This window comes from Callospermophilus lateralis, chromosome 11 (assembly GCF_048772815.1).
Source record: "Callospermophilus lateralis isolate mCalLat2 chromosome 11, mCalLat2.hap1, whole genome shotgun sequence".
NCBI classification, from domain to species: Eukaryota; Metazoa; Chordata; class Mammalia; order Rodentia; family Sciuridae; genus Callospermophilus; species Callospermophilus lateralis.
This window is the reverse complement of record NC_135315.1, coordinates 62,261,805-62,287,070: the sequence shown is the minus strand read 5'-3', so window position 1 is coordinate 62,287,070 and position 25,266 is coordinate 62,261,805. Positions and strand designations below refer to the sequence as shown.

Genomic DNA, 25,266 nt, shown 5'->3' with positions numbered 1-25,266 from the left:
ACTGATTTTTTAATATTGAAAATAAAAGCATTTAATATCTCTTAAAGGGCAACAGAATCTGCCGTATCCCTGGCCCAGGGTGGGGATGGGGCAGGCTTCACACTGAGCCTGACAGCTGGTTCCTAGAACATCCCCTACTCTGCCAATGGTGTGGCCTGGGGCTGAGTGCTGCTGGGTGCTGGGACACTGGTGAGTAATAAAGCAGGGCTGTCACCTGTGCACACTTTCAGTGAGCAGGTGGTGGATGGAGGCACCTCTTGTCAAAGGCCTGAGGCTTAAAAGCCACTGCTTAGGCCAGGGGCTGGCGAAAGGTGCTCCAGGCATGGAAACAGCGGGTAAAGGCATGCTGCTCGTTGCCTTTGCGGACCAGGCGCAGGTGGCGGGGCCGCTCGTGCTCTTTGGAGCTCATGTGCTGGATGTACACCTGGGAAGGAAGGAGAACAGTGGCTACAGGAAGTCTTCCCAGACCCCAAGACCTGCCCTGTGCATCTGTCCCCACTCACCTGGCAGGCCTTCAGACTCAGTTTAATCTCCACTTGGCTTGTCTGGGTCCCTACCCACATGTAGACCTGGCAGGGACAACAGGCAAGGTGGTCACACAGGTGAGTGGGAATGTGCCTCTGTGATTCTGTAATTCCTATTTCCAAATGGAGGGGCTCCTCCTCTAATAGGCAGGGTCAGTGAGATAGGGGTGGTGTCTCACCTCTTGGCCATTGTCTAGCAACATGATGTCATCGTCTGCCAGGTCATCTTGACAAAAGTCAGAGCATTTCTCAGTCACTGCAAAGTAGCCCTTCTCATTGGAGCACCTAGGAGTCAAAATGAGGCTAAGGTCACATGCAACAGGGTCAGGACTAAGAAGGAAGTTGGGGGAGTGGACAGGGCCCTACCGGAAGAGCCGTGTGTGCTTCATGTACTCAGCGTCATCGTCATAGGGCTTCTGTGCCCCTATTCCAACCCAAAAGAAGTTCTCGGGTTCCTCGCCTTCATTGATAACCTGTGGGAGGGTCAGTTCAGCCCAAAGCCCACATGCTCTGGCTCACCTGCCCACCTACCCCCACCTCACCTGTTTGCTGTAGGAGGCGTCAAACATGGTGTTCAGAATGTCTTCTGCCAGTTTGGCTTCATCGGGGTCTGATGCCCTTCCCACCCAAGCATACACAATGCCTTGGTTGTCCTCACTCTCAAAGGGAACCTGTGGAGTGTATAGGGGCTTTGGGTCATGACCAACACCCCATCTGCCATCTTGCTCTGTGGTCCTGGCTCACACCCACACCTCACCTTGAGGATGAAGCAGAACTCGGAGTTGAGGAGGCTGGAGTCAGTGTTGATCTGGATGCACCTGGGTGAGGAGGGGTGTCAGTAAAGAGACAGGGCTTGCTCCCCGACTCCTGCCAACCACTGCCCACCCCGTCAGGCACCGGGTGCAGAGGGCACTGCCATTGGTCCGGATCTGGTAGAGGCTTGGTTGCAGGGTGCCCTGGGCCACCTTTCTCTTGCCCCGGTGGATGATAAACTTTCTCTTGAAATGGGACAGGAACTTGGGGTTCTCCTGCTGCTGCGTCATTCGTACCACCTGAGGATGCAAAAGAATCAGGGGCAGCTCCCTAGATCCCACCTGCCCCTGGATCCCAAGCCTCCCTTGGACTGGGTCCCACTCCCCTTCCTTCAAGGTCATGGGAACACAGCCCCGAGCGCAGCTGGGTGTACCTCCAGCTTGCCAGGGAAGAGGCTCTCAAACTTCTTCTGCAGACTGAAGGTGAAGGTGAGCCAGCCCATGTTGGAGGCTTCCCGACCCTGCCAGAAGTACACGATGCACTGGAAGTCCTCCTCGGGCTGCTTCTCCTCGGCCTCCACCGCTGCGTCCTCGCCTTCTTTGCCCTCTGCCCCGGCCTTTCCATCCTCCTTGCCTTCCTTCTCCTCCTCCTCGTACTCCACGGGTACCCAGTACCTGTGGGGTTAGAGGTCAGTGAACAGGAGCTGGAACCCCCAGTCCCAGAGGAAGACAAGAGAGGGAGGTGTGCTTTGGTGGCACCTGCAGAGGAAAACGTAGCAGTCCTGCGTGTAGAAGTGGCCGAACTCCTCCTCAGGCAGCCGTGCAAATTTCTTGCCCTCCAGCACGAAGCCCTCCATGCCATCAAGGTCCTCGTTCCATTCCTCCATGAGCTGTTCCGCCTACAGGTGCAGTACGTGCCCCCACGGGCCTAACTCACTTGGCCCCTCCCGGCCCCACCTCGGCCCCGCCCAGCACCCAGGCCCCACCCACTTCGGCCAGTGCCATTGGCGGCTGCCTTGGCAGGAAGAGCGCAGTGAGGTCCGCCTTCATCTGGTCTTTCTTCTCCGCATCACGCTTCACCTTCCCAGAGAGCCCGGGGCCCTGGAGGACAGCCTCCGCGTTGCGCGTGTAGTCCACCGTCAACACGTCGTCCCAGTTCTTGAACTTGGCCTTGAACACCTAAGGGAGAGCAGCGGGGAGGGGTCCAGCAGAGTTAATCTTAGGGTTCAAAGTTTGGGGCCCAAGGGCTGGGGTCAGGGGAGAACGTCTGGTGGGCCCGGGGAGGTGGAGTCTAAGAAACAGAACTAGGAGGGGCAGTTTGTAGAAGAGGTGGTTCCACAAAAAGGTTTGGACCCGTGCTGTAGGTTAGCAGAGCAACCAACCACAAAGGGGCCAGGGGACCCTGGGGTACTCAGATAGAGGGAAGCTGGCCTCTGGATCCCGGAGCACACCTGCGCCTCGGTACCCTCGAGGCTGCGGCTGACCGTGGCGTGGCGTGGTCGGTGCAGCATCCCACACAGTTCCTGGCCCAGCTTGAGCGCCGCAGCACGCACTAGGCGTGGGGACTTGCGGCCAAGCCAGATGAACACGTCGGACCAACAGTCCAGGATGTACACGCAGCGCGTGTCCAGCAGGCTCTGCAGCTGGAGATCAGAGGCTGGAGGTAAATATCTGCCACCTGGAAGAAATCCCAGCCCCGTACCTGGTTCTGTGCACCTCACCAGCCGCATCCCAGGCATCAGCTCCACTTTGGGCCGCTTCTTATGTTCCACGGAAAGCTTGTAGTTGATCTGCGGCAGCTCCAGGTAGCCCAGGCCCAGGCCCACCTGGCAGGAGGAAGAGATGGACATGGCAAAGACTGGGTCCGGGACATCAGCCCCACCCATAACAGCCTTCTGATTTGGAGTCCAGCCTCCTTTGCTCAAGTCATGTCCATTCCTCTTGAGACCTGTTTTTTCCTTCTCAACCCCAAAGTCTTTTTAAGGATACTCTGTGGAAGGGCTTTTTATTTTTATTTTTTTGTAGTACTGGGGATGGAAACCTGGTCTTGCCAGGCACTCTACTACTGAGCTATATCCTCAGACAGTGGAAGGGCTTTTATTTCTATTTTTAAAAATTTATTATTATAATTTAAAAAGATTTTTTTAGATGTTGATGGGCCTTTACTTTATTCACTTATTTATATGTGGTGCTGAAAACTGAACTCAGTGCCTCACACATGTTAGGCAAGTGCTCTTCTACTGAGCCCCAGCCCCAGCCCCTATTATTATTTTTGAACTACCTCCCCAAACCTTTCTCTTATTTTAATTTTTTATTTTGAGACAGGGTCCTACTAAATCCCCAGGCTGGCTTTGAACTTATAATCCCCCCCCCCCCCCCCCCCGTTTCAGCCTCCCCAAATTGCTGGGATCACAGGTGTGTGCCACTGTGCCCAACTCTGGCAAGGCTTTTAAATGGTGCTTTCCTTGTCTGCCCTCTCCAGATCCTTACTGTGGCTAATTTTCTTGACTCTTTCCTGCTCCCAAGACAACCCCAGTTTCCTGTCACATACAAAATTAAAGTTGGGAGCCTGGTACCAGGCTCTATGTCTCCCCCTCCAGGCCCAAGTTCCTTTAGTAACATGCATGCTGTTCTTAGAGCCAGACTCCAGAGGGGGCACCCTCCTCTGGCCAAATTCCACAGCCACCCCAGTGCTGCTGGCCTGTCCCCAGACCCCAGCTGGCTAGTGAAATCAGGCTAACCCCGTACCCCAACACCATGGTTTACCTTGTACAGCTTGGGCTGGGGTGGCCAGAAGTTGTCAGGCACATGCTTCTTGATCTCAGAGGGCTCCCCACCCACAGCCTCCCAGAACTCTGGGGGTTCCTCGCCCTGCACCAGCAGCGTGATCTCTGCCTTCCCTTTCCGCTCATTCTTGTTAATTTTCTCTGCAAAGAGCCTGAGAACAAGATGCAAAGCCCTCAGTGAGACCACACCCCTTCTTAGATGATACTTCTCCTTTGCACAAAATCACAATACCATACCCTCATACCTGGCCTTGGTGGTGTTACTCAGTGTGGCCTGGGCCCCCCGCCACACATAGATGTCCAGCCCTCGGTCCAGCAGGAACACAAACCTTGAAAGGAGGAGCTATGATGGGGCATGGGGACAATGACTGTCCCATACCCCAGATTCCACCAGAAACAATCCATCATTATGGGCTATAAGCTCCCCTTCTCAGAGGGCCTCACGGGCCCTTCTGCCAAGCTCTGTGGGACAGGCGTTAAAAGGGTGCTGCTAGAGGGCCCCCTCTTTCAGGAGGTCCAAACCTGCACCCCATAGGCAGAGAGGAGGCTGATGGTCAAACACCTCTACCTCATATCATGGGGTCTCACCTTGGATCCAGGGAGGCTCCCTTGAGGGGGACAGGCTCCAACTTGATGTTCTTTTTCCCATACACACGGTACATCCTGAGGACCAGGACAAGAGTGGCTCAGTGTGGACCAAGGGACCGATTTACTCCTAACACATTCCCATCCAACCCTTCCTGGCAGAGTGCAGGCCAGTGCCACACTCTCACCCCCTCACCTGGTGACATAGTGTGTGTCCTCCACAGTGTAGAAGCCACTGGCTGTTCCACCCTCAATGTAGGAGATGTCGTTGTCAAACACCTGTGTGTGTGAGGCCATGGGTTCTTCACCAGGTTGTCCCCTCCCCCAACCACCCCCTGCCAGGCTGGGTGCAGTGACTCAGGTGCTACCAATCCCTGATGATGTTAAGGAGCAAAAATAGTCTTTGCTCATAAACACACACATACTGGGGTATAGGGACGTCCAATGACATGAATGTGTCTACCCGTGTTGTAAAGGTGGGGGCAACATGTCGAGGGGTGTGCACAGGTGGTTCACAGAGGAGTGCAAACCTCAGTGAACTTGGGTAAGATCTCAAGATGTGGAGTGTCTATGGAAAACCAGCTGGTGACACCGGCGGGCACCTTGCTGACCTGGCTCTGTGCTGTATTCCAGGCTGGGCTTGGCCCCACCTCCCTGGCACCCAGCCTGTGGTCCTGTCCCCCAACAGCTCCCACCTCTCTTGGCCCAAATCCTTGGACCTGGTTCCCACCCCTGTGTTGGCCTATTGGCCTCACAGCCTCCACCCTGCCTGTCACCCTCCCCTCAACCACTGACCCCGCCCCACTTCCACCAACCCAGGTTCTGGTGGCCTTTGGTCTCCCCAGACCTCCATCTTGCCTCTGCCTCCAGCTCCCTGGGGTCCCTCAAGCCCAGCGTCTTTGGCTTCAGCTCCCTGCCCCACTCCAGCAGTCCCCCCTGCCTACCTCTGGGCCAGCTCCCTCGGCACCCAAGATTCCTGCCCCGCCTGCCTGGTACCTGCAGGAACTCCTCGCTCTCGTCGCCCATTTCCTCCCTCACAGTGCGGCACTCAGCACCCAGGTAGTTGCGCAGGTTGACGGCGTGGATGGCAGAGCAGGCCTTCTTGTCCAGTGTGGCCTCCCCGCCGATCCAGTAGTAGATCTCCCAGTTCAGGGAGCCGCTGTCGTCCAGAAAGGTCTGCGAGCCAAGGCACTAGCCATGAGCTTCCTGGGGCCCAGCCTGGCTTCCCTCCACCACCCTGCCTGCACCTGGCCTGCCCACCTCCCAGCTCTCACAGGACCTAGGTGCAGGTGGGGACTGTGATTAGGAGACTGGAGGCCACATGGACCCCAGGGGGTCAGCCTCACCTTGAGTACAATGTAGCAGTCGGCCTCATAGAACTTGCCGTGGAAGGCTTCCTCTACCAGCACCGGCACAAAGTTCTCAATCTGCCAGATGGTCAAGCCTGGCAGCTGGCCCACATCCTCCGTGAAGAACTCTGAGTAGTCGAGGCGCGGCTTCTCCAGGCCCTGGTCCCAGCGCCGTACCTTCCCTCCGGGGGCCCTCGCGTCCACACTCTCCTGGGGGCACAGTCAGAGTACATGGCTTGACTCTGCAGAGCCACTACTTGCTACCCACCCCAGGGCCTTTGTGCGGGACATTCTATCTGCCCAGGGTCCTGTGTCATTCTTGGAGACGAGGAGGACAGTTAAATACCATGACCCTAAAGTATCCCTCTATTCTTGAGAACCTAGCCAAGTTAAGGCATCGATGAGAGTGAGTCTAGGCCGCAAAGTCCAGATAAATGTCATCTTGAAGGACAATGACTCTTCTCACATACGCTGGGAACTAACTAGGATAAGTCAGTGTTATTTGCAGAGAGCTGCTTTCTCACATACGTGCTGAGTTCCCTGGTGTGCTGGTCATACACTAGGACAAGCAAGGTAAGCAGATGCTGCTTTGTACCCTGACCTATAACCCCTCCTCTGCAGTAACCGGCGTGGATCAGGGCACTGTGAGAGGGATGTGCTCATTCAGCTGCCACTGGACAGAGTGCAGCAGGGGACGGAGAAGCTGTTTTCAGGTGAAGCACCTGAGGCACTGTGGGAAACGGAAGCGCACCTGTCCAGCCAGCTGCCCAGGACTTTCTGGAGAAGCCCCTGTCAAGCCCATCACCACTGGATCTTCCTCATAATCACTTTTCAGTGACCCTCATGTCTCCCATCTCATCTCTAGGTGTCTGCTTTGGTCTCTCAGGAGCCATGCCCCTGCCTTGGTAGCAAGGCGCACTGTGCCTGTCCCATCTCGGCTCACCTCCTGTTTCTTGTTCTTCTCCTGGGCCACATCTGACATGCCCTTCAGCACCTGCTTGGCTTGGTCATCCTGGGCTGAGTCCTTTCGCCTCCGCAGCCGCATCTTGCGAGCCAGCGGGTCCTTGGGCCCACTCCCAGCTTGGGGAAGGGGTATGCAGCTGAGCCCTATGGGACTTGCCCCTTGGGCATCCAACCCCATCCTCCATGTCCAGAAAGGCATCCCAAGCCACATGTTCCCTAACTTACCAGCTGCTGCGGCAGCCACTGTGGCAGGGGAGGCACCTGCCAGCCGCAGCTGATTTTGCAGCGAGAAATCGATGTTGTACCACTCAGCAGCGGGGTCAGCAGGCTTAGGTGGCATGACCAGGCTGGGGTTGTCCCGCACATCCAGGACCTGCAGCAGGGAGGAGCAGAGCTGGCGCTGGTCCAGGTCCCCCTCCCAGCCACACAGAGCCTGGCTTCTGCTTCTTGTCTGCAGGGGCCAAGACCAGGGCATCCATCCTGGTTGCCTCTGTGGCTGGCTGTGGAGGGCACTAGGAATGCTGGGGCTCACCTTCCCCCCAGCATGCAGGTGCTGCCCCCACCAGGAGGCCTCCCCTCCAGGGCAAACCCGCTAGCGCTGTCTCTTCTGAGGACCACCCCCGCCCGCCCACCCTCCCCTGCACTGGCCTGCCTGGCCTGACCTCAATCTCCGTCAGGAAGTGGATGGCCTCTGGGAGCGTCACCAGGCGGTTCTTGTTCAGGATAAGTTTCCTCAGCTTTGGGCACCTGTAAGGACAGGGCCAGTGGGGGACCTCAGAGAAATGACAAGGGGGAAGGGTCAGAAGGGCCAGAGGATCTGGAGGGCTGTCCTCCATCCTTTGCCTGAAGAACTTCTCAGAGCCAGGAGACCCCACTTGTGGGCACTGTGACCTCCAGGAGGGGATGGAAGCAGCACTGAGTCCCAAATTCATCTGGCACTGGAACCCTTCTGGCCTCCACCCTAATAGCGTCTTCCCAAGGGGTCCTCTGGGGAACCCAAATTGGGAATGGCTAGCATGGGACCACAGGGTCTTCAGCCACAGAGGCAAACTGACCCATCTTCATTTCATGTGACTCACAAAGACAACCAGGCTGGTTCTGGCTATGATTCCAGAATTCTCTGTGCTGAGGGCCCCTCCTGCCCAGCCCTGCCCCAGCACCTGCAGAGGCTTTCGGGAATCAGCTCTAGGTTGTTGTTGGCAGCCATGAACTCCTCCAGGCCAGTCAGTTTGCCAATGCCTGAGGGTAGCCCATCGAAGTCCAGCTTGTTGGAGTTGAGATACAACTTCTTCAGCTTGGTCAGCTTGCAGATGGCTGACTGCGGGGGAGCAGAGCAGGGGTGGGTGGTCAGGGCTGAGCCCAGCAGCTTCCCTCCACCCCACCGGCCAAGGTCCAGGACTCACGGGCAGTGACGTGAGCTGGTTGCGGGACAGATTCAAGGTCTCCACGTGTACCCACTGGTCAATGCACAGGGACAGCTCTGTGATCTGGTTGCTGCTGAGGTTGAGGCGGCGCAGGCTGGGGAGAGTGTACAGGCACTCAGGCACCCGTGTCAGGTCATTGCATGACAGGTCCACATCTGGAGTGTGAGGAGGAACACGAGTCAAGGCCCCCACAGCAGGCACTGGGCACTGCCAGCTCTATTATAAATGCCAGCTCTACCACCGCCAGGCTGAGCTGCAGTTTCTCCATTTGGAGAAACTCCACGCAGGGTAGGTCTAGGCATAATTCAGTGCTCATGATTTGATGCCATTAATAGTCTCATGATAAAGACAGAAACAATGTATCGGCTGGGGGAGGGTAGCTCACCGGTAGGGCACTGCCTTGAATGAATGGGACCCTGGGTTCTATCCCAGCACCACACACACACACACACACACACCCTAATTGTGGGCTATGGCTGGAGGAGCAGGCTGAACCCACATAATTTGTCAGGAAGAAAGGGAGTGCAGAGGGATGCCCAGGGAGGTGCCAACCTGCAAGGTGGCTCAGGCCCTCCAGGCTGGTGGGAAGGTTGCTCTGGGTGCGCTGTGTGTTCCGCAAGTGCAGGGTCTGCAGGGCGGTCATGGCTGGGAGCTGCCTGCCAGGGAAACATGAAATGTCAGGGAAAAGGGAAGGGCCCACACAAGGGGTTTGGGTGGTGATGGGGGATTGGAGGGACAGGCACAAGGCCAATGGCAGCTGTGTAATGAGGCAGACAGAAAGACAAGACCAAGAGGTGGATCAGGATGCTCGGGAAGGACAGGCCCAGCTTGAGGGTGCCAGCCTACACAGGGCATAGGGCCAGGGCTCCTGGGAGTGGGGCTCTGACTGGTGCAGGTGCCCACCGGAGCTGTGCATGCAGCAATGGGTTCCCATTGAGCACCAGTGTCTGCAGGTGCACCAGGCGGCGCATCTGGGGTGGCAGGCTCTCCAGATGATTCTCACTAAGGTCCAGGTACAGCAGGTCCGTGAGGTTGATGAAGAGCTGGTTGGGGATGGTGTCGATACTGCGGGTGGGCGGGAGAGAGGCAGGGCCGCCTGAGTTAGCTCCAGAGCGCAGCCCCAGCCCCCCTGACACTCTGACTACACCTCATCAGCACCTATTATGGCTGAGGTTGAGCACCAGCATGTTCTTGGCATTCTCCAGCTCTCGTGGGCACTCGGTCAGCTGATTGTAGCTCAAGTCCTGGGCAGAAGGGACAAGGCCCAGGTCAGGGGTGTTCCCACTCTGCCAAGCCTCTGCCATTCTCAGGGATCAGGCAGGACACTAAGCAGGGAGTGGATGGTGGGGAAGTGGCTCAGGGACAAAGGGAAACAGTAGGATCCTGGCAGGAAGGGTGTGAGGGTTAGGGATCTGACTCCACCAGTGACCTCAGGCAAGGCACTGCCCATTCTAGGCCTGTTTCCTTATCTGTAAAATTAGATAATGATGGCCCCACAAGGACTGTGGTCATGAGTGGTGACTGAATGGTTGGGGGTTGGGCCAGCCTAGGGGCCAGGCAGGTGGGTAACCACTGACCAGGACTGAGAGGTCATCCAACTTGAAGATGTCATCAGGGACTCCGGAATTCTTCAGGCTATTGGCTCGAGCTACAATGGCCTAGGGAAAAATGGTGAGAGTCTGATTTCTGGTTTCCATACCCAGGAGGAGCAGAGCGCTCAGGACAGGATGCCTCCTTGGGAAGACCACCAGAGGGTAGGCCTGAGTGCTCTCCTACCTCTGATCTTTGTTCACACAGTTCCTCCAACTGATGGACTTTTTCCTAGCCTCCTGGTGAACTCCTATTCAAACCTAAAAGTCCAATCCTCTGGGGCCTTCAGGAAAACTTTTCTTTCTTTTCTTTTTGTACTGGGGATCTAAATCAGGGGCGCTTTTATCACTGAACTTCATCCCAGCCCTTTTTATTTTTTTGAGACAGGGTCTCATTAAGTTGCTTAGGGCCTTGCTAAGTTGCTGAGGCTGGTCTTGAACTTGCAATCCTCCTGTCTTGGCCTCCTGAGTCACTAGATTACAGGCATGCACCACCATGCGTAACAGGAAACATTTTCTGATCAAACAATCCCCCCTGCCCCTTTTTCTTCCCAGTACTGGTGATTAAATTTAGGGGCACTCTACCAGCTTCTGGCCAGACTCTGGGTCCCTAACCCCAGCCTGAAGGCCTCCTGGCCAGTACTCACCCGCAGTGAAGGCAGGCTGGACAGCTCCCCATGAAGTGTAGTCAGGTTGTTGTGGCTCACGGACAAGTGCTCCTGGGCCAGGACAGGGGAGGAAAGACTCAGCAGGGTGGGTAGGGGATGCAGAGTTCCTGTCTGTCTCCACAGCTCTGCACCATTCAGGAGAAGCCACCACCAGCCAATCCATTTCTACAGCCTCCCTCCCCTTATAGACCAGGCCTCTTCCTGTTCACCTTCTGGGATGGAGGGCTCACTCTTGTCTGCCAGCTTTGCTCACAGCTCTGCATGTCCTTCCTCTACATCTTTGTCAGCTCCATAGGCTTAGCCCACCTGGCCCAGCCCTAGCCCCCCAAAACCTCCCTGCCTTCCCAAGGCCGCTTACCAGCTTCTGTAGGGCAGCCAGCTCTTCTGGCAGGTAGCAGAGGCCTGTGCGGTTCAACTTCAGCCATCGCAGGCTGGTCATGGCCTTGACATTCTCAGGGAAGTAGCCACCCTGTGTGTGGGGAGAATGGATTTCACAGTGAGGATGGTCTGGAAAAGGGGTGCCTATGCCCCACCACATTCTGTGGCTCCCACTGCCCATGGAAGTCTTCAGGGAGCAACAGAGCCAGCCCACCAGCTGTGAAACCCTGGACAAGTCACTTTTCACTCTGTGCCTCATTTTTTTCACCCATAAAATTAAACTAATAAAAGACAAAGTGTCAGCCTGCCTCTCCTGCTGGAATCTGAGCCCCAGGAAGGCTGGACAAAACTGTCTTGTCTGGGGTGATGCCCAGCATCCCACTTTGTGGTCAGCTCTGCTCGCATTCCTTTGTCTGGAGTCCGGGTTCTCATTGGACTGCCTGGAGGGGGAGTTTTCCTGAGCCTCTGTGAAGTCCCCACTATCCTCCCACCTGCCATCAGCACAGGACCTATTCCTGGCAAGGTCCAAACTGAACTGCAGCTGAGGGTCCACCTCCTCACCCTACACAGGTATGACCTTTTGTGTTCAATCACTCGCCATATTCCAATGCCCACCTCATCAGCTTCTGCCCTTTGTGCACAGTGTCTGGGTGGCTTATGCCTTTAGTGCCTTTGGCTGCTGAGTCCCTTCCCCCTGCAGCCACATTCTTGGCTGGTGACTCAGATTCTCCCAGTCCACAGAAGACACGCGGAGACCCCAGGTAAGGACAGTAGGGATGGGTCAGAGAAAAGTGATGTGGCCACCTATGCACGGGGTCAAAGGTGTGTGCACATACAGGTAATGGCAGGAAGAGCCTACCTGCCTCCTCCCCAGTCCCAAGCGGTAACTGCCCATCACCTCCTGGAGCACCAGCATTCAGAACAGCTCTGCCGTCACCTTCTTCTCTGCCTCCCCTCTGGCCCTGACACCTTCCACCTCTTTCTTGACAGCCTACAACCGCCTCCCTTCCCCACCAATTGGCTTGCGGGCGCCTGGGGCCTGTCAGTTCGGACTACACCACCCAGTACCTCTCCCAGCTGCCTGACGCTCTCGGTGGTACCAATAGATCAAGCCCCATCCAGAGGTTCAAACGGCTACTTTTAAGCCCCATGAGCAGATGAGAAAACCCAGGCACCGAGAGGGGAAGTGACTTGCCCAAGACCACACAGGATGATGGTGGCGGGGAGGGTGGCGAAGAGCTGGCTCCACACCCGCCCCTGGGCAGCCCTGGCAGCTCGGCTGGCCGGCAGAGTCCGGGCCTGGCTCGGGCGTGTCACCTCAGAGGGGCGGGAGCCGGGCTCGCCCCGACCGCCAGGCCACGCTCCCGCCAGGGCGGAGAACAGCGCGCGGGGTCGCAGCTCCAGCGGGGCCCCCCCGCGCGACGCCGAGCCCGCGCCTCGGTCCGCCGGGGCGAGCGCCGGGCGGGTCCTCGGGGCCAGGCGCTACCGGGGCGACCGCCGGAGCCCCACCCGCCCCGCCGCGGGACTGGGCGGCGAGACAGGAAGCGGAGAGCGGCGGGGCCCGCGCGCGAGAAAAGGCCCGTGGGGAGGCTCGGCTGCCGCCCGACGAGGCTGGGCTGGGCTCACCTTGAAGTCGTTGCCGCTGAGGTCCACGCCGCGCACGAACGGCAGCACCCCGGTGGCCTCCATGGCGGCGCCTCTCTGCTGGGCGCCGGGAGGGAGCAGGGGCGGCCCCGAGAGCCGCGGGCAGGGCTAGCGCCGGCCCCGCCCCCTTAACCCTGCGGCGCCGGGAGTCTGCGCGCCCGAGTCGTCCGGCTCCGCGCGGGGGTGGGGTGGCTCCAGCTCCCCCGAGGCCTCAGTCTCCCAGTCTCCTCGGGTCCTGGAGAGGCCTCCTTGTGTTCGGGTTGGAGGCTTGCACAACCTCCGAGTTGCGGTCGCAGCGTCCTGGGCGGACGTTGACCTTGACTCTGGGAGAGGTTCCGGACCCGAGAAGGTCCCAGTTGGGCTCGGCCTCACAGACAGGTGGTACTAGGGCATCGGAGTTCTCGGGCTTCTGCTTCTGGCCGCAATTTCCTCATCAGTTGACTGTTTCCTAAAGTTGTTGCCAGAAGCAAACGCACGTGTAGCTCTCCGCATACAGCAGGCACTCAGTGCTAGTGGCAGGTTATCATTGTCGCCACTTAGTGTCAACACTTTCCCCTCTGCTTATTTACTGGTTTGCTTCGTGTTCTGTAAAAAGAAGCGTCTCTCCTGGTCCATGCTGTTTATGGCTTTCGAATCCGCACACAGTAAGTGCCCTGTATCTGAGCCACAGCTGTTCTACGCACAGCTGTCCTTCACAGGGCGTTGAGGGGGGTGATGGCGTCTCACATGCCGGTTATACAGGAGAGAAAACAGACCTGGGGGAAGAAAAGCTCACGGAAGCTCTCACGGAGCAGTGGGCAGGGGTTGGCGCTTTCGCCACACTGTGTGCCCCGCGGCCCAACAGGTAATAACGAGGTGGGAGAATGTGGGTCTTTAGGCGAGGTGCGGTCTGTCTGCCCGGGAGGACCGTCACACACAACCACCCAGTTGTGGGCTCGGAATGCTGCTCTGCACCTTTAAATCCGGACTTCGCTGGAGAGTCCCGTCCCTGAGGGAGCGTGGCTGGCCACTCATTGGCTGAGCCGCGCAGTATTTTGGAACGTGCGCGCTGCAGTCCGGCGCTCCGATTGGAGGGAAGGCCTGCTCGTCTGCTTGCCTCCGGGGTCAGCGGCCGCCTCTGGGCCTCTGCGTTCGGTTCCCGGGTCCTCCACCTCCCATTCTCGGGCAGGTCTGGCCATCAGGGCCCCGCGAACCCGCTGTGTCCTCCGGTGGGTGCGCTGACTCCGAGACGCAGGTACCCCCCCGGAGCGTAATGGGGCGGTCCCTGGGGTCCTCCAGCTTCGGGCGTGGCGCGCGTCCCAAACACTGAACGGGGGCGTGGCCCGCGGTCACGGCTGGGAAGGGAGGGAGGACTTTGGGCCCCAAGGTCTGAGTTGGAGCTCTGCCCTTCCCGTTTTTTGGGTGCCGCACTTGGTTTCCAGGACCTCAGCGACCTCACTTGTGAATGGGGCCGTAACAGGCCCAACTGTGGGCAGCTACGTGACCTGCTCAGCCCTGACCCAGGGGTTTGGCCAACCCGGAGGACTGGCGGCATCCAGGGCCTGGCTGCTCAGAGTGGGTTATTTTTAACTCCCCGCGCCCTCCCCTACTTCCCCGAATTGGAAGGCTTCCGGCTGGGGCCTGTGCGACCCTGCAGTCTGAGTCCCAGTTTAGATAAGTGTTGGAATTAAAATGCTTTTACAATTTGCAGAGTGAATTACTGGCCCTGCTGTGTGTGGCAGTGTTGATTCCCATGGCTTGAATGGGGAAGTAGAAACCGGCTGTGGGGTCGTGGTGGGTCACCTGGTTACCCTGTGACCTCACCGGGCCCCAGAGCTGGGTCTTATTTATAGTGTGGGGTAAGTGGGCAGGTGTCCAGGGCTGAGTCACACAGTGCTTCAGGCTTCAGCCATTCCAGGCATCTTGTCACCTGGTAGCTGGGCCACAGGCACCCAAAGTCCATCAGGGAGGTCAGAAGTCCTTGGTGCCCCAGGAGGCTGTGACCTCTTGACTTGGTGGACTGGTCCTTGAGAGAGTTCTACTTCTGCTTCTCAAGTGCCTGGCCCTACCTGGTCACACACTTCAGGGCTGCTCACTTCCGGCTGCTCACTTCACCACTGCCTGTGCCAGTTCACTGGTAAGCAAACAGGCCCTGGCTCACCTTCTCTATTGCTTGGTCCCTCCACCTGCAACACTGTCCCAAGTCCCAGAGAATCCTCTCTCCCAGGGCACTATGGCTCCCTTGTGGGCTTTACACTGTTACCCCAGAGCAGCTGCCCCTGTATTTGGGATCTGTGTGTCTTTCTTACCACCTAAGGGTGGATCCTTCAGACCTGACTTGCACGTACCCATCCACAGGTGGCTCCAGCCTCAACTGCCCCATGCCTCTCTTGCAGGCAGATCATGGCAGAGTTCTCCCAGAAGAGGGGAAAACATCGTGGCGACGAGGCCCTGGGCAGCGCTGTGGACTTCCTCCTGGCCAATGCCCGCCTGGTGCTGGGTGTGGGCGGGGCTGCTGTGCTGGGCATTGCTACCCTGGCAGTGAAGCGGGTAAGGCCTGGCTGGGTGGGACTGCCTGAGACTTCCAGAGGAGGGTGACAGGGCTGGGGTCACACAGTGCTTCATGCCCCAGGAGGGGCAGTGGCACTCCCTAAGGCTGACATTGGAATCCAGGGCAACCCCAAGCTTTGCCATGACTCCTCAGACTTCTGCTTTGTGTCACTCTGCCTACAGTTCATTGACAGGGCTACTAGCCCTAGGGATGAAGATGATGCTAAGGGGGACAGCTGGAAGGAACTAAACCTGCTCAAGGCCACACCGCACCAACAGCCCCGGCCCCCACCTGCTTCCCTCAGCCAGCCTGTGTCGCTCCCAGCCCCCTTGCCCTCTGCCCCAGGTGAGCTGCATGCACCCCTTCCCTTCTGATGTGGGTAAGTTTTCCTTTGGTGGTCACCTTTGGGAGATGCAGCCCAGGCTGTTTGCCTGAGTGACTTTGCAGTCCTATGCAAATTCCTGTTCCTTTCTAGGCTATGGGCTTCTAATGTTTAATGGGGATCTTAGTTTTGTGGGTTTTTTTGTTGTTTTGTGTTATGTTTTGTGATGCTGGAGATCAAACCTAGGTCCTTGCACTTGGTAGGCAAATACTACACCACTGAATGACTCCCTGATCATACCGTTGTTTTTTTTTTTTTTTTTTTGGGGGGGGTGGTACTTGACCATTGAGCCACATCCCCTCCCCTATTTTGTATTCTATTTAGGGACAGGGTCTCACTGAGTTGCTTAGCACCTCGTTTTTGCTGAGGCTGGCTTTGAACTCTTGATCAAAGATCAAACTGCTTGGCATCATGTTTTTTGTCCTCATTCCTTCCTGAGTATGCTACCATGCTACTGTGATGGTGGGGAGCCTCAGATGAGGAAACCGAGGCTCAAGAGGGGCAGGACCTGTCTTCCTCATTCTGCATGGAGTTCTTTTAGCTGTAGGGCCAGGGTGTTGAGACTCTGGGCCAGGGCAACTTTGTCATCGAGTATTCACAGTCCTGAGGACCTAGACCTGGTACTTTCTCAGGTGGCCATTACAGGTGAGGAACAAGGCCCAGGGCTGTCACACAGCCAATAATGAGGTAGAATTCTTTTAACTCATTGTGGCGGGGTTCTTACATGTTCCCCTGGTCCCTTCACTCTGCAGAAGGTCCCACAGATACTGAGCTTCAGAAGCCACCTCAACTCGGCTCCCCAGTACCACTGTGTCTGACGTTCCAGGAGAAGCTGCTGGCATTTGAGCGGGAACATGTGGTTATCCCAGCAGCTCATGTGGCTTTGGCCAAACAGCTGGCCGGTGACATTGCCTTGGAGCTACAGGCCTACTTGCGGAACAAGTTCCCGGAACTGCCCTTTGGGCCACTTGTGCCTGGTGGTCCGCTCTATGATGGGCTGCAGGCAGGGGCTGCTGAGCATGTGCGCCTCCTGACACCACTGCTGCTGGAGCCGGGCCTGTGGATTCTGGTACCTGGCGTGGACACTGTGGCCAGGGACCCTCGCTGCTGGGCAGTGCGCAGGACTCAGCTTGAGTTTCACCCCCGCGGGAGCAGCCCCTGGGACCGCTTCCTGGTAGGTGGCTACCTCTCCTCCCGTGTCCTGCTGGAGTTGCTCCGCAAGGCCCTGGTTGCCTCCGTCAACTGGCCAGCCATTGGTAGCCTGCTCGGATGCCTGATCCGGCCCAGCGTGGCCTCGGAGGAGCTGCTGCTGGAGGTGCAGCATGAGAGCCTGGAGCTCACTGTGGCTGTGCTTGTGGCAGTCACGGGGGCCCATTCTGACAACCACCTCCTCCTGGCCTGGCCCCTGGAGGGCCTGGCTGGGAATCTTTGGCTTCAGGACCTGTATCCAGCAGAGGCTGCCAGGTTGCAGGCCCTGGATGATCAGGATACTGGCACTCGCCGGAGGCTGCTGCTGCTATTGTGTGGTGTGTGCCGTGGCCATCCAGCCCTGGGGCAACTGGGCCAGAGCCACCTGACCCAAGTGGTTCTTCGTCTGGGGGAAGAGGAAGTGGACTGGGCCGAGGAGGCCCTGGGGGAGCGCTTTCTGCAGGCCCTGGAGTTGCTCATCAGCAGCCTGGAGCAGGCCAGCCTGCCCTGCCACTTCAACCCCAGTGTGAACCTCTTAGGTAGTTTGCGGGAGGAGGAGATTGATAGCATTGGTTATGCACTCTACAGTGGTCTACAGGCACCTGAGGGGCTGCTTTAGATGGGTGGGGACCGGGCAGCCAGCATGTTTTCTGATACTGGTGATCTGTACCCATCTCACTCCTAGGAAATTGCAGTGTTTTTTTGTTTGCTTTTAGCCAGAACACAGGAGAGTACACTACCTAGGCCCACAGGATGGGCATATGCCTGGGCTATGGTCCCTGGGATCACTGAGCCCAGAGAGCTTAGGTAACTGTCACCTGAGTGTGACTGGGCTGCAACCACTTACTCAGGTGTCCCTCAGACCTTTGGGGTGACCTAGGACCTTGGGGTCAGACCATATCACCAGCAGCGAATCCACTGAGAATGTGTCTTCTCCATCCCAACCAGTTCCATTTTTCTGCCAGGACAGAAATTTAGTATTTTTTTCAGGCACCCGTGCCAGGCATCCTGGAGGCATCTAAGTATCATGTGTTTGTTTCCTCCCTGGGTGCTGGAGTTACCTGGTATCCCGGAGGCCAGCGTTTTGTTTTTATTTTTTGGTACCAGGAATTGAATTCAGAGGCGCTTAACCACTGAGCCACATCCCCAGCCCTTTTTATTTTTTGACACAGGGTCTTGCTAAGTTGCTTAAGGCCCTGATAAGTTACTGAGGCTGGCTTTGAACTTGGGGGTTCTCCTGCCTCAGCCTTCCCAGCTGTGGGATAACAGGCGTGCACTACTGAACCTGGGTAGAGGCCAGCCTTTGGCTCTTGAAGGTTGGTGTTTTCCTGCTGTCTTCTGTGTTTTTTGTTGTTGAATTCTCCAGCTCTAGAGTGAGATGCTGCCCATTTGATACCCTCCAGCTAGGTGAGTTTTCTCCTAAGGCAGCAGAGGCCAAAGGCCAAGGCTGTGCCTCAATAGCTGCTCCTGGGCGCCGCTGGAAAGCAGAGGACATGCCCTTCCCAGAGGCCCGTGTGCTGACTTGGCCTCTTCAGTGTGCCAAAATGAACTCTCAGCGGATTCTGACCTTGTAGCCTGGCCAAGGTAGTAGGGGCTGGAAGAGGGAAACTGCCTCCCCTCCCAGGGGCCCCTCCTGTCTTTGGTATCCTTTGGGCTGAAGCAAAGCTCTGCCTTGAAGAATGTGAGCAAGAATAAAAGGAAAAAATTCTCATATGTGTGCGATCCTTGCTGGGAAAGGGGTCTAGCACTTTCATGGGTGGCTGTTGAGAGCTCTTAAGTCTGGTGGCTTATCCTGGTAGCTTGGCAAGAGGACTTGAAATCAACTTGGAGATGAAAGAATGTTTTCAAAAGTAGTGTCTTGCTGGGCATGGCGGTGTACACCTGTAGGATTACTGGGTAGTGAAGGGAGGCTAAGGCAGGAGGATCACAAGTTCAAGGCCAAACTCAGAACCCAGTGATACCCTATCTCATCAAAAATAAAAAAGGGCTTAAAAAAAAAAAAAAGGGCTGATGATGTGGCTCAGTGGTTAAGCACCCCTGGGTTAAATCCCCAGTACAAAAAAAAAAAGTGTTTTAGTCCTTTTTGGTTGCAATAACAAAATATCGTAGACTGTATAGATGGTTTATGAATAACAGAAATCTATTTCTCATTTTGGAGGCTGGAAAACCTGAGATCAGAACACAACAGATTTTGTGTGTAGTGAGGGCCCATATCCTGGTTCATAGATATCACCTTCTAGATGTGTCTTCACATGGCAGAAAGATGAGATAGCTTCAAGGTCTCTATAAGGACATTAAGTCCAATCATATGGCTGTTCCCTCATGATCTAGTCACCTCCCAAAGGACCCACTAATGCCATCACATCCCAGGGAGGAGTTCAGCATACAAATTGCCACCACATAAGCATTCAGCCCATACGGTCCTGTGGAGGGAGAATACTGAGTGTGCCTTGGTGCCCAGTCTTGCTTTGTAATAGGAACCAACCAGTCAGGGCTCATTTCTTCCCCTAAGGCTGAGCTGCTGAGCCCTCTGGTGTTCCTCTGCTTTCCTGGATCAGTGGGGCTGCTGCATGCCCATCAGTCTTGAGAGAACTGTTTGCTCCACCTCCCTTGCCTTTCCTGAAGTCCCCAAAATGTGGGGTCAAGCAGCTGTCAAGCCAGGCATCTCAGCGTCCCTCAGGAGCTAACGTGAGGCTTGGTTCCTCTGTTACCAGATGACAAATGAGGCCTGGACACTTTCCTTCAGATATGCCAGTCACATCCTGATGTCCTTCCTGTGAAGTTCTATTTCCTGTGGAGAGCCTCCCCTTCCAGCTGTGACATGGGATGGTGTAGGACATAGGATGGTAGTGTCTGCCTCTGGGTGGTGAGAGACTGCCTCAGCCAAGGTTTATTCAAGTTGCTTGGTTTGGGAGCTGCACTCTAGTCTTGAGCAGTTTCACTGATGGTGGAGGGTTAGCAAGGAAGCAGCTGAGGGCAGAGTCTGTGCCCCCATCCTCTTCTCTATGACCTACTTCCTGGGCAGCTATGAGGACTATCTGAGATGGGCAGTGCTCATCTTCTACCTGGCACAAGGTAAACTATCCCAGCAGGGGAGCTTATTGGGCCTTGCAGGGTTTCCTTCTTTCCACTAATGTCACTAAACTGAAGCAGAGAGCCTTCCCAGCTGCCTGGTGAGTCCACTGGGTCATAAGATCACCCTGGACTCTGGAGAAGGCCAGAGGGAGCTGTCTGTGAAGTGAGCTCAGTTAATTTGTTTACTTGGTTCATTTATGATGGGGATTGAACCCAGGTGCTCTACCACTGAGCTACACTTCAGCCCTTTTCATTTTCAGAGGGATCTCACTAAGCCGCCAGGCTGACCTCAAACTTGTGATCCTCCTGCCTCAATCACACGAGGACAGAGCCCTCATGATCCCATCACTTCCCAAATGCCCCATCTCTCAACATCACTGCATTGGGGGCCAGACCTTCAACACGTGAACCTTTGGGGAACATTCCAAAGGCTAAACCAGGACTTCATTTTTTGCAGTACCAGGGATGGAACCCAAAGTCTTGCGCATGCCACCTAAGCACTTTACCACTGAATGACACCCCAGTCTTTTAAAAATTTTGAGTTGTGTCCAGTAGCGCATACCTGTAATCCCAACTACTCAGAAGGCTGAGGCAGAAGGATTGCAAGTTCAAGGCCAACCTTGGCAATTTAGCAAGACCCTGTCTTAAAATAAAAAGGGCTGGCTGGGGTGGGGGTATGGGGTGAGAAGAGGGGTGATTTACAGATGTGTGCCTGATTTTTCAGTCCAAACAGGCCTTGCTTCAATCCAGCCTTCACCTGGAGATTTAGCTGGCTTTGAGCTTGTCTCTGAGATTTGTTGCCCCCAAGCCTGAAGGAGCTCCAGGGCAGATGTGCATCTTCTCCAGGAAGGGGTGCCAGCCTGGGAGTCAAGAGGGAGCTGCACCACACTTTTTACCTGTTTATTTGTAAAACAAGACCTTCAGGGTGCGGATATAGCTCAGTGGTAGAGTGCTTTCCTAGTGTGCATGAATCTCTAGGTTTGATTCCCAGTACCCACTCTGCCAAATAAAAAACAACAAAAAACCACAGGAGCCTTCAGACTAGTACATGTTTGTACCATTTTCATTTTTTTGACTATACTTTTCCTTTGTAATCTGAAAAATGCAGACAAAAAAATTAATTTGTTGAGGAAGCTAAGGTCACCATGGACTGAAGGCCCAGCATGTACGGACCTACTGTAGATCCTCTCTGCACTGCTCATCTGGAGAAAACAAGAGTCCAGTTAGCAGGAAGGCCAGAAACACAGACTCCCTGGCTTGCACGGATTTTGGAAGGAACTTTTCAGGTCTAGTGCACGCTAGATGGAACGTGTACCACCTCCTAGCATAGACAATGGCGTCTGAGGTAAGGGTGGGTGCAGTCTGCCCCTGATATGAATGGCTAACAGGAAGTGATGAGTAAGATTCTAGTCCAGAAAACCTGGCTGCTAAACAGTACAGTAGAACCTGAGCATTTGAATTTGGCTACAACAGACATGAGAGGAATGGCAGATGAATTTACTGCAGAGGACAGTATGGTCTTTACCTGGCAAAGTTACAGGCCCCAGTCCTGCTGGGCACCACTTATTTTTAATTCCAGCTGCTCCAAGATCAGCACATACCAGGGATAGGTAATTGCTTTGATCACTACACTTGTGGGGTTTGTTTGCCCTTATTTTCTCAGCTGTCTGTGGGGTGGGTCACCAAAGGCTGTGTATAGAGTCAGGCTTCCTCTTCTCCAGGAGATGGCAGGGAACCAATCATGTAAGCTGTTGGAGCTCTGAGATGGAGACATGAGGTCAGAGACTAAGTTTCAAGGCAATATCAGGTGCTTGGCAGGGGGAAGGGACTTAACCTGTGGGAGCCAAGATTTCCCTCCATAAAGGGACAGAAGAAGCTGCCCAGTAGAAAAATGGGAGGTTGAAACCACTGTGTGTGAAACCCTCCCTGGCTATTGCCATCAGGGAGGGTTTCACACACAGTGGTTTCAACCTCCCACATTTCTGCTGCCTCACCTTTCTTGGTGGGGCCCAGTGAGGAGGTCATTTTCTTCTCCTTGATCTTTGTTATATAAAATGCAAATAGGAAATAATGTTCAGTACAAGGATAAGAATATTTCAAACAGAAAAAAGAATCTTTCAATCCTCCTGGAGGGAAAGGGGACAGGACAAGTTTCTGGTTGCACTGAAGACTGCTACTCTGAGCATGCCACTGAGACATGGAAACTCCTTAACAGGATTTATTGTTAAGTTTTCACTGTGATTGGGCCCAACTGTAATACTCCACCAAAGAACCTCATGTTGAACAAGAATACCCCATCACAGATGAGAGGAGCCAGGATCTGAGTAGACAAATAGGGCTGGAGGCATAGCTCAGCAGTAGAACATTTTTTGCCCGGCATGTGGAAGGCCCCAGCCACTCGATGTGGTAAAGGACTTATGAGGAATTATCTTGACAAGATTACATGGTTATGATCTTGGGTCATAACCATCATTTTGCGTACCAAATGACCTTGGCATTCATCTCAAACACTATGGGACACAGTTACTGAGTGTGGCATACTGGCCACTGATACTGGGATTGTTTCTTAATTGATAGTGGATATGTTGTTTTTGAAAAACCCAGGTATATAATGTCCCCTGCTTCTTTCTGCTTTGGGGTTTTGCTGCTGCCATATATCATAACATGCTTTTTTCCTAAGTTCCTAATAAATTATACTTTGTGCAAGCCTGGATTTGTCAGCCTTTGTCTGTGGTCTTTTAGCACCTTCTGCTTTTGGTGGTTGGTTCTCATACACTGGGTTTTTCCAAAATAGGACCTTCCAGTATTTCTCCAGAGGGGAAAAATGGGGATGTAGCTTGGTGGTAGAATGCTTGCCTAGCATGTATAAAATTCTGGGTTCTACTTCCAGTACTTTACAAAAAAAGAAATTCTCCAAAGAATATATACAATGGCCAGTAAACACATGGAAGGATGGTCAATTCCACTGGCAAAATGCAAATTGTAAGTGCAATGAGATGCCACTTCATACCCCCATCTCAATGTTGTTATTTTTTGTTCCAGGGATTGAACTCAGAGGTGCTTAACTACTGAGCCACATCCCCAGCCTATTATTTATTTTGAGACAGGGTCTCACTAAGTTGCTGAGGTGGCTTTGAACTTGTGATCTTCCTGCCTCAACCTCCAGAGCCACTGGGATTAGAGGTATGTGCCACTGTGCCCAGCTCAATAAATTTTTTGAATATTATTGTGTCTAACTTATAAACTTTATTGTAGCTATGTATTCATATGAAAAAACAAAGTATAGGGCTGGGTTTGTAACTAGAGGTATAGCACCTGCCTAGCATGTACAAGACCATGGGTTCCATCCCCAATACCACAAAAGTAAAACCCAAATAGTTGGGCTGGGGCTATAGCTCAGTTGGTAGAGTGCGTGCTCACATGCACAAGGCCCTGGGTTTAATCCCCAGCACCACAAAAAACAACAACAAAAAATTCTACATAGTATATGTATATAAGATTTGGTACTACTCAAAACTTTCAGTCCCCTTATCCATGAGGACTAATATAGTCAACCATAAAAAAAAAAGGTACTGATCCATGTTACAATATGGATAAACCACAAAACATTATGCCAAGTGAAAGAAGTCAGATGCAGGTCATACTTATCACTCTATTTATATGGAACATTAGAATTGGTAAACCCACAGAGATAATCAGTAAGGTGGGTGGTTGCCAGAGTCTGGGGTAGAAAAATAACCACAAACACAGGCCACAACCCATACCTGCAGGCTGAGATGCTCTAGAAAACAAGGTCAGAAACCTGCATTTGTAGAAACCCTTGACCCTAATGCCCAGCCAGGGTGCAAAGCCAGAAGTCCCAAGTCCTGAGAAGAATATCAGTTTCTTCACTGACTGGGTAACTCACACCCCATTTCTGCTTCTCTTCTAAACTATACCAGAGTCAAGCCAGGCATGGTGGCACACACCTGTAATCCCAGTGGCTTGGGAGGCTGAGGCCTTAAGCAGCTGAGACCCTGTCTCTAAATAAAATACAAAAAAGGGCTGGAGATGTGGCACAGTGGTTAAGCACCCCTGGGTTCAATCCCTGGTACAAAAAGACAAATCAGAGCCAATTTGGCTATGTATCATTCATGAGTGTTTGTGGTGGCCAACAAGGAATAAGGCCATTCCTGGCAAGTGTGGAAAATGGAAAATTAGTGCTCTGAATCTTGGGTTGGCACCTCTGCTCCAAGGGACAAAGTGTGCGGGGGACAGAAGTTGGGATCAGTTCTTACCACATAGTGGTCGGAAGGAAAGGCTGGGCTTGTTGATGGCCACCAGGGGCAGTGGCAGGTGGAGAGCTGTTTCTGGCACTGGATGGTGCTTGTGCTGTCACTCTTAGGACTGTCACCAGATACTCTGCTGTACTGTCAGCAGTCAGAGTAAGTGGGGTTGAATTCTTTATTAAGGCACATGAGCTATGGTATCCTGAATTCTAGATGAAGCAGAAATGAAGCTTCTGGAGAAATAATGGTAGTAGGAGTGCCACTTCCTGGCATTACAACCTCCTTTCTGGAATGGCTGCAGACAGAAGCCCTGTCCAGTTGGCCAGGGCTTGAGTCAGGAGTGCAGCTCCTCACTCATGCAAAGGCAGCTCTGCAGCACAGTAGGCCATAGTGGGGATCACACAGATGTCATTGGTTATGTCCTCTGCTGCCAGCTTCGCCACCCTTTGCTAGCAGTGACAGTTCTTGGGGGTCCTGGGACAGCTGCCTGACTTCTTCACAATAGCTGTGTGCATTCCTGAGTTCTGGGTAGAGGCCTATGGTCTAGCAGAGCCAGTCTTCTTGAGAGTGGTCTGACCTTTTGCTTCTTCACATAAAACCCAATTCTAAAACCCATCACTCCTGTTTCAAGGACTGTGAATAGTTAACTATTCTAGTTAACCTGGTCCCTGGTCTGAGAAAGTTGCTCTCTTACCCTGCCCTGCCTTCATCTGTTCTGAGGACAGAAAGGCCGGGTGTGTCCTGGCTGATGGCAAAGACTGCATTTCCGGGGTCTCTTTGCCGTGGACCCTGTGTCTGAGGAGCCAGCTCGGGGTCTTCTGCTCCTAGCCTCTGATCCCTGCGTTCTTCCTCTGCCTCTTGGCCAGGGTAGTGCTGCAAAAGTCCCTGTGGGAAGAGTTAATGGAAGGCTGTATTTAGAACAGACATTCTGAAGTGGCAAGAAATAGAGAGCAAGCATTGGGTTGGGGTTATCCCAACTTTTACATAGGTACACTCCATGGGTCAGACTCCCCATGCTCTATGAAGAACAGCTCCATAATGTTAAGATATGACATTATCGGGCTGGGGCTGTAGCTCAGTAGTAGAGCATTTGCCTAGCATGTGTGAGCCCCTGGGTTCGATCCTCAGCACCACATAAAGATAGATACATAAAGGTACTGT

At 54.3% G+C, this 25,266-nt stretch overlaps 3 protein-coding genes across 9 annotated transcripts in view; 1 reads left to right on the top strand and 2 right to left on the bottom strand.

Annotated features, from left to right (window-relative positions):
- Positions 1-5: 5 nt before the first annotated feature.
- On the bottom strand, positions 6-13,893 carry Flii (FLII actin remodeling protein). Its single transcript, XM_076869172.1, has 30 exons — positions 12,645-13,893; positions 10,999-11,109; positions 10,620-10,691; positions 9,961-10,041; positions 9,542-9,627; positions 9,287-9,448; positions 8,936-9,039; positions 8,363-8,538; positions 8,120-8,277; positions 7,622-7,706; positions 7,185-7,332; positions 6,940-7,076; positions 5,994-6,206; positions 5,644-5,823; positions 4,844-4,926; positions 4,651-4,725; positions 4,308-4,391; positions 4,043-4,214; positions 2,998-3,102; positions 2,728-2,919; positions 2,267-2,455; positions 2,036-2,175; positions 1,711-1,951; positions 1,422-1,576; positions 1,282-1,342; positions 1,067-1,195; positions 891-997; positions 704-809; positions 504-569; positions 6-424 (listed from the first exon to the last, which is right to left on the bottom strand). Exons 1-30 carry the CDS (start codon positions 12,705-12,707, stop codon positions 290-292), a joined length of 3,816 nt encoding a protein of 1,271 aa, XP_076725287.1. The 5' UTR covers positions 12,708-13,893; the 3' UTR covers positions 6-289.
- On the top strand, positions 12,967-18,473 carry Mief2 (mitochondrial elongation factor 2). Of its 6 annotated transcripts, XM_076869180.1 has the most exons (5): positions 12,967-13,896; positions 14,698-14,778; positions 15,038-15,191; positions 15,375-15,537; positions 16,327-18,473. In XM_076869180.1, the coding sequence occupies exons 3-5, from the start codon at positions 15,045-15,047 to the stop codon at positions 17,379-17,381; spliced, it is 1,365 nt and encodes a 454-aa protein (XP_076725295.1). In that variant the 5' UTR covers positions 12,967-13,896; positions 14,698-14,778; positions 15,038-15,044; the 3' UTR covers positions 17,382-18,473. The 6 variants fall into 6 exon arrangements, with proteins under 6 accessions (XP_076725295.1, XP_076725298.1, XP_076725297.1 ...); XM_076869183.1 differs by lacking the exon at positions 14,698-14,778 and having other exon boundaries at positions 12,967-13,306; XM_076869182.1 differs by lacking the exon at positions 14,698-14,778 and having other exon boundaries at positions 12,967-13,870.
- Positions 18,474-21,815: 3,342 nt separating this feature from the next.
- The window catches only part of Top3a (DNA topoisomerase III alpha), a 30,708-nt gene continuing 27,257 nt past the window's right edge, over positions 21,816-25,266 (bottom strand). For both annotated transcript variants that reach the window (XM_076869177.1, XM_076869178.1), the window contains one exon: positions 21,816-24,990. In XM_076869177.1, the coding sequence (XP_076725292.1) occupies positions 24,812-24,990 (179 nt within the window). In that variant the 3' untranslated portion in view covers positions 21,816-24,811. The remainder of the gene's footprint in view (positions 24,991-25,266) is intronic.

Bases quoted from the DNA above. Each gene is read 5' to 3' on its own strand.
- Flii (XM_076869172.1), bottom strand. From the start codon at position 12,707: ATGGAGGCCACCGGGGTGCTGCCGTTCGTGCGCGGCGTGGACCTCAGC. The intron at 2,176-2,266 runs GTGGGTGGGGCC...CTGCACCTGTAG, and splicing joins CGCCAATGGCACTGGCCGAA to GCGGAACAGCTCATGGAGGA. The intron at 1,952-2,035 runs GTGCCACCAAAG...CTAACCCCACAG, and splicing joins TGCTACGTTTTCCTCTGCAG to GTACTGGGTACCCGTGGAGT.
- Mief2 (XM_076869183.1), top strand. From the start codon at position 15,045: ATGGCAGAGTTCTCCCAGAAGAGGGGAAAACATCGTGGCGACGAGGCC. The intron at 15,192-15,374 runs GTAAGGCCTGGC...CTCTGCCTACAG, and splicing joins CTACCCTGGCAGTGAAGCGG to TTCATTGACAGGGCTACTAG. The intron at 15,538-16,326 runs GTGAGCTGCATG...TTCACTCTGCAG, and splicing joins CCCCTTGCCCTCTGCCCCAG to AAGGTCCCACAGATACTGAG.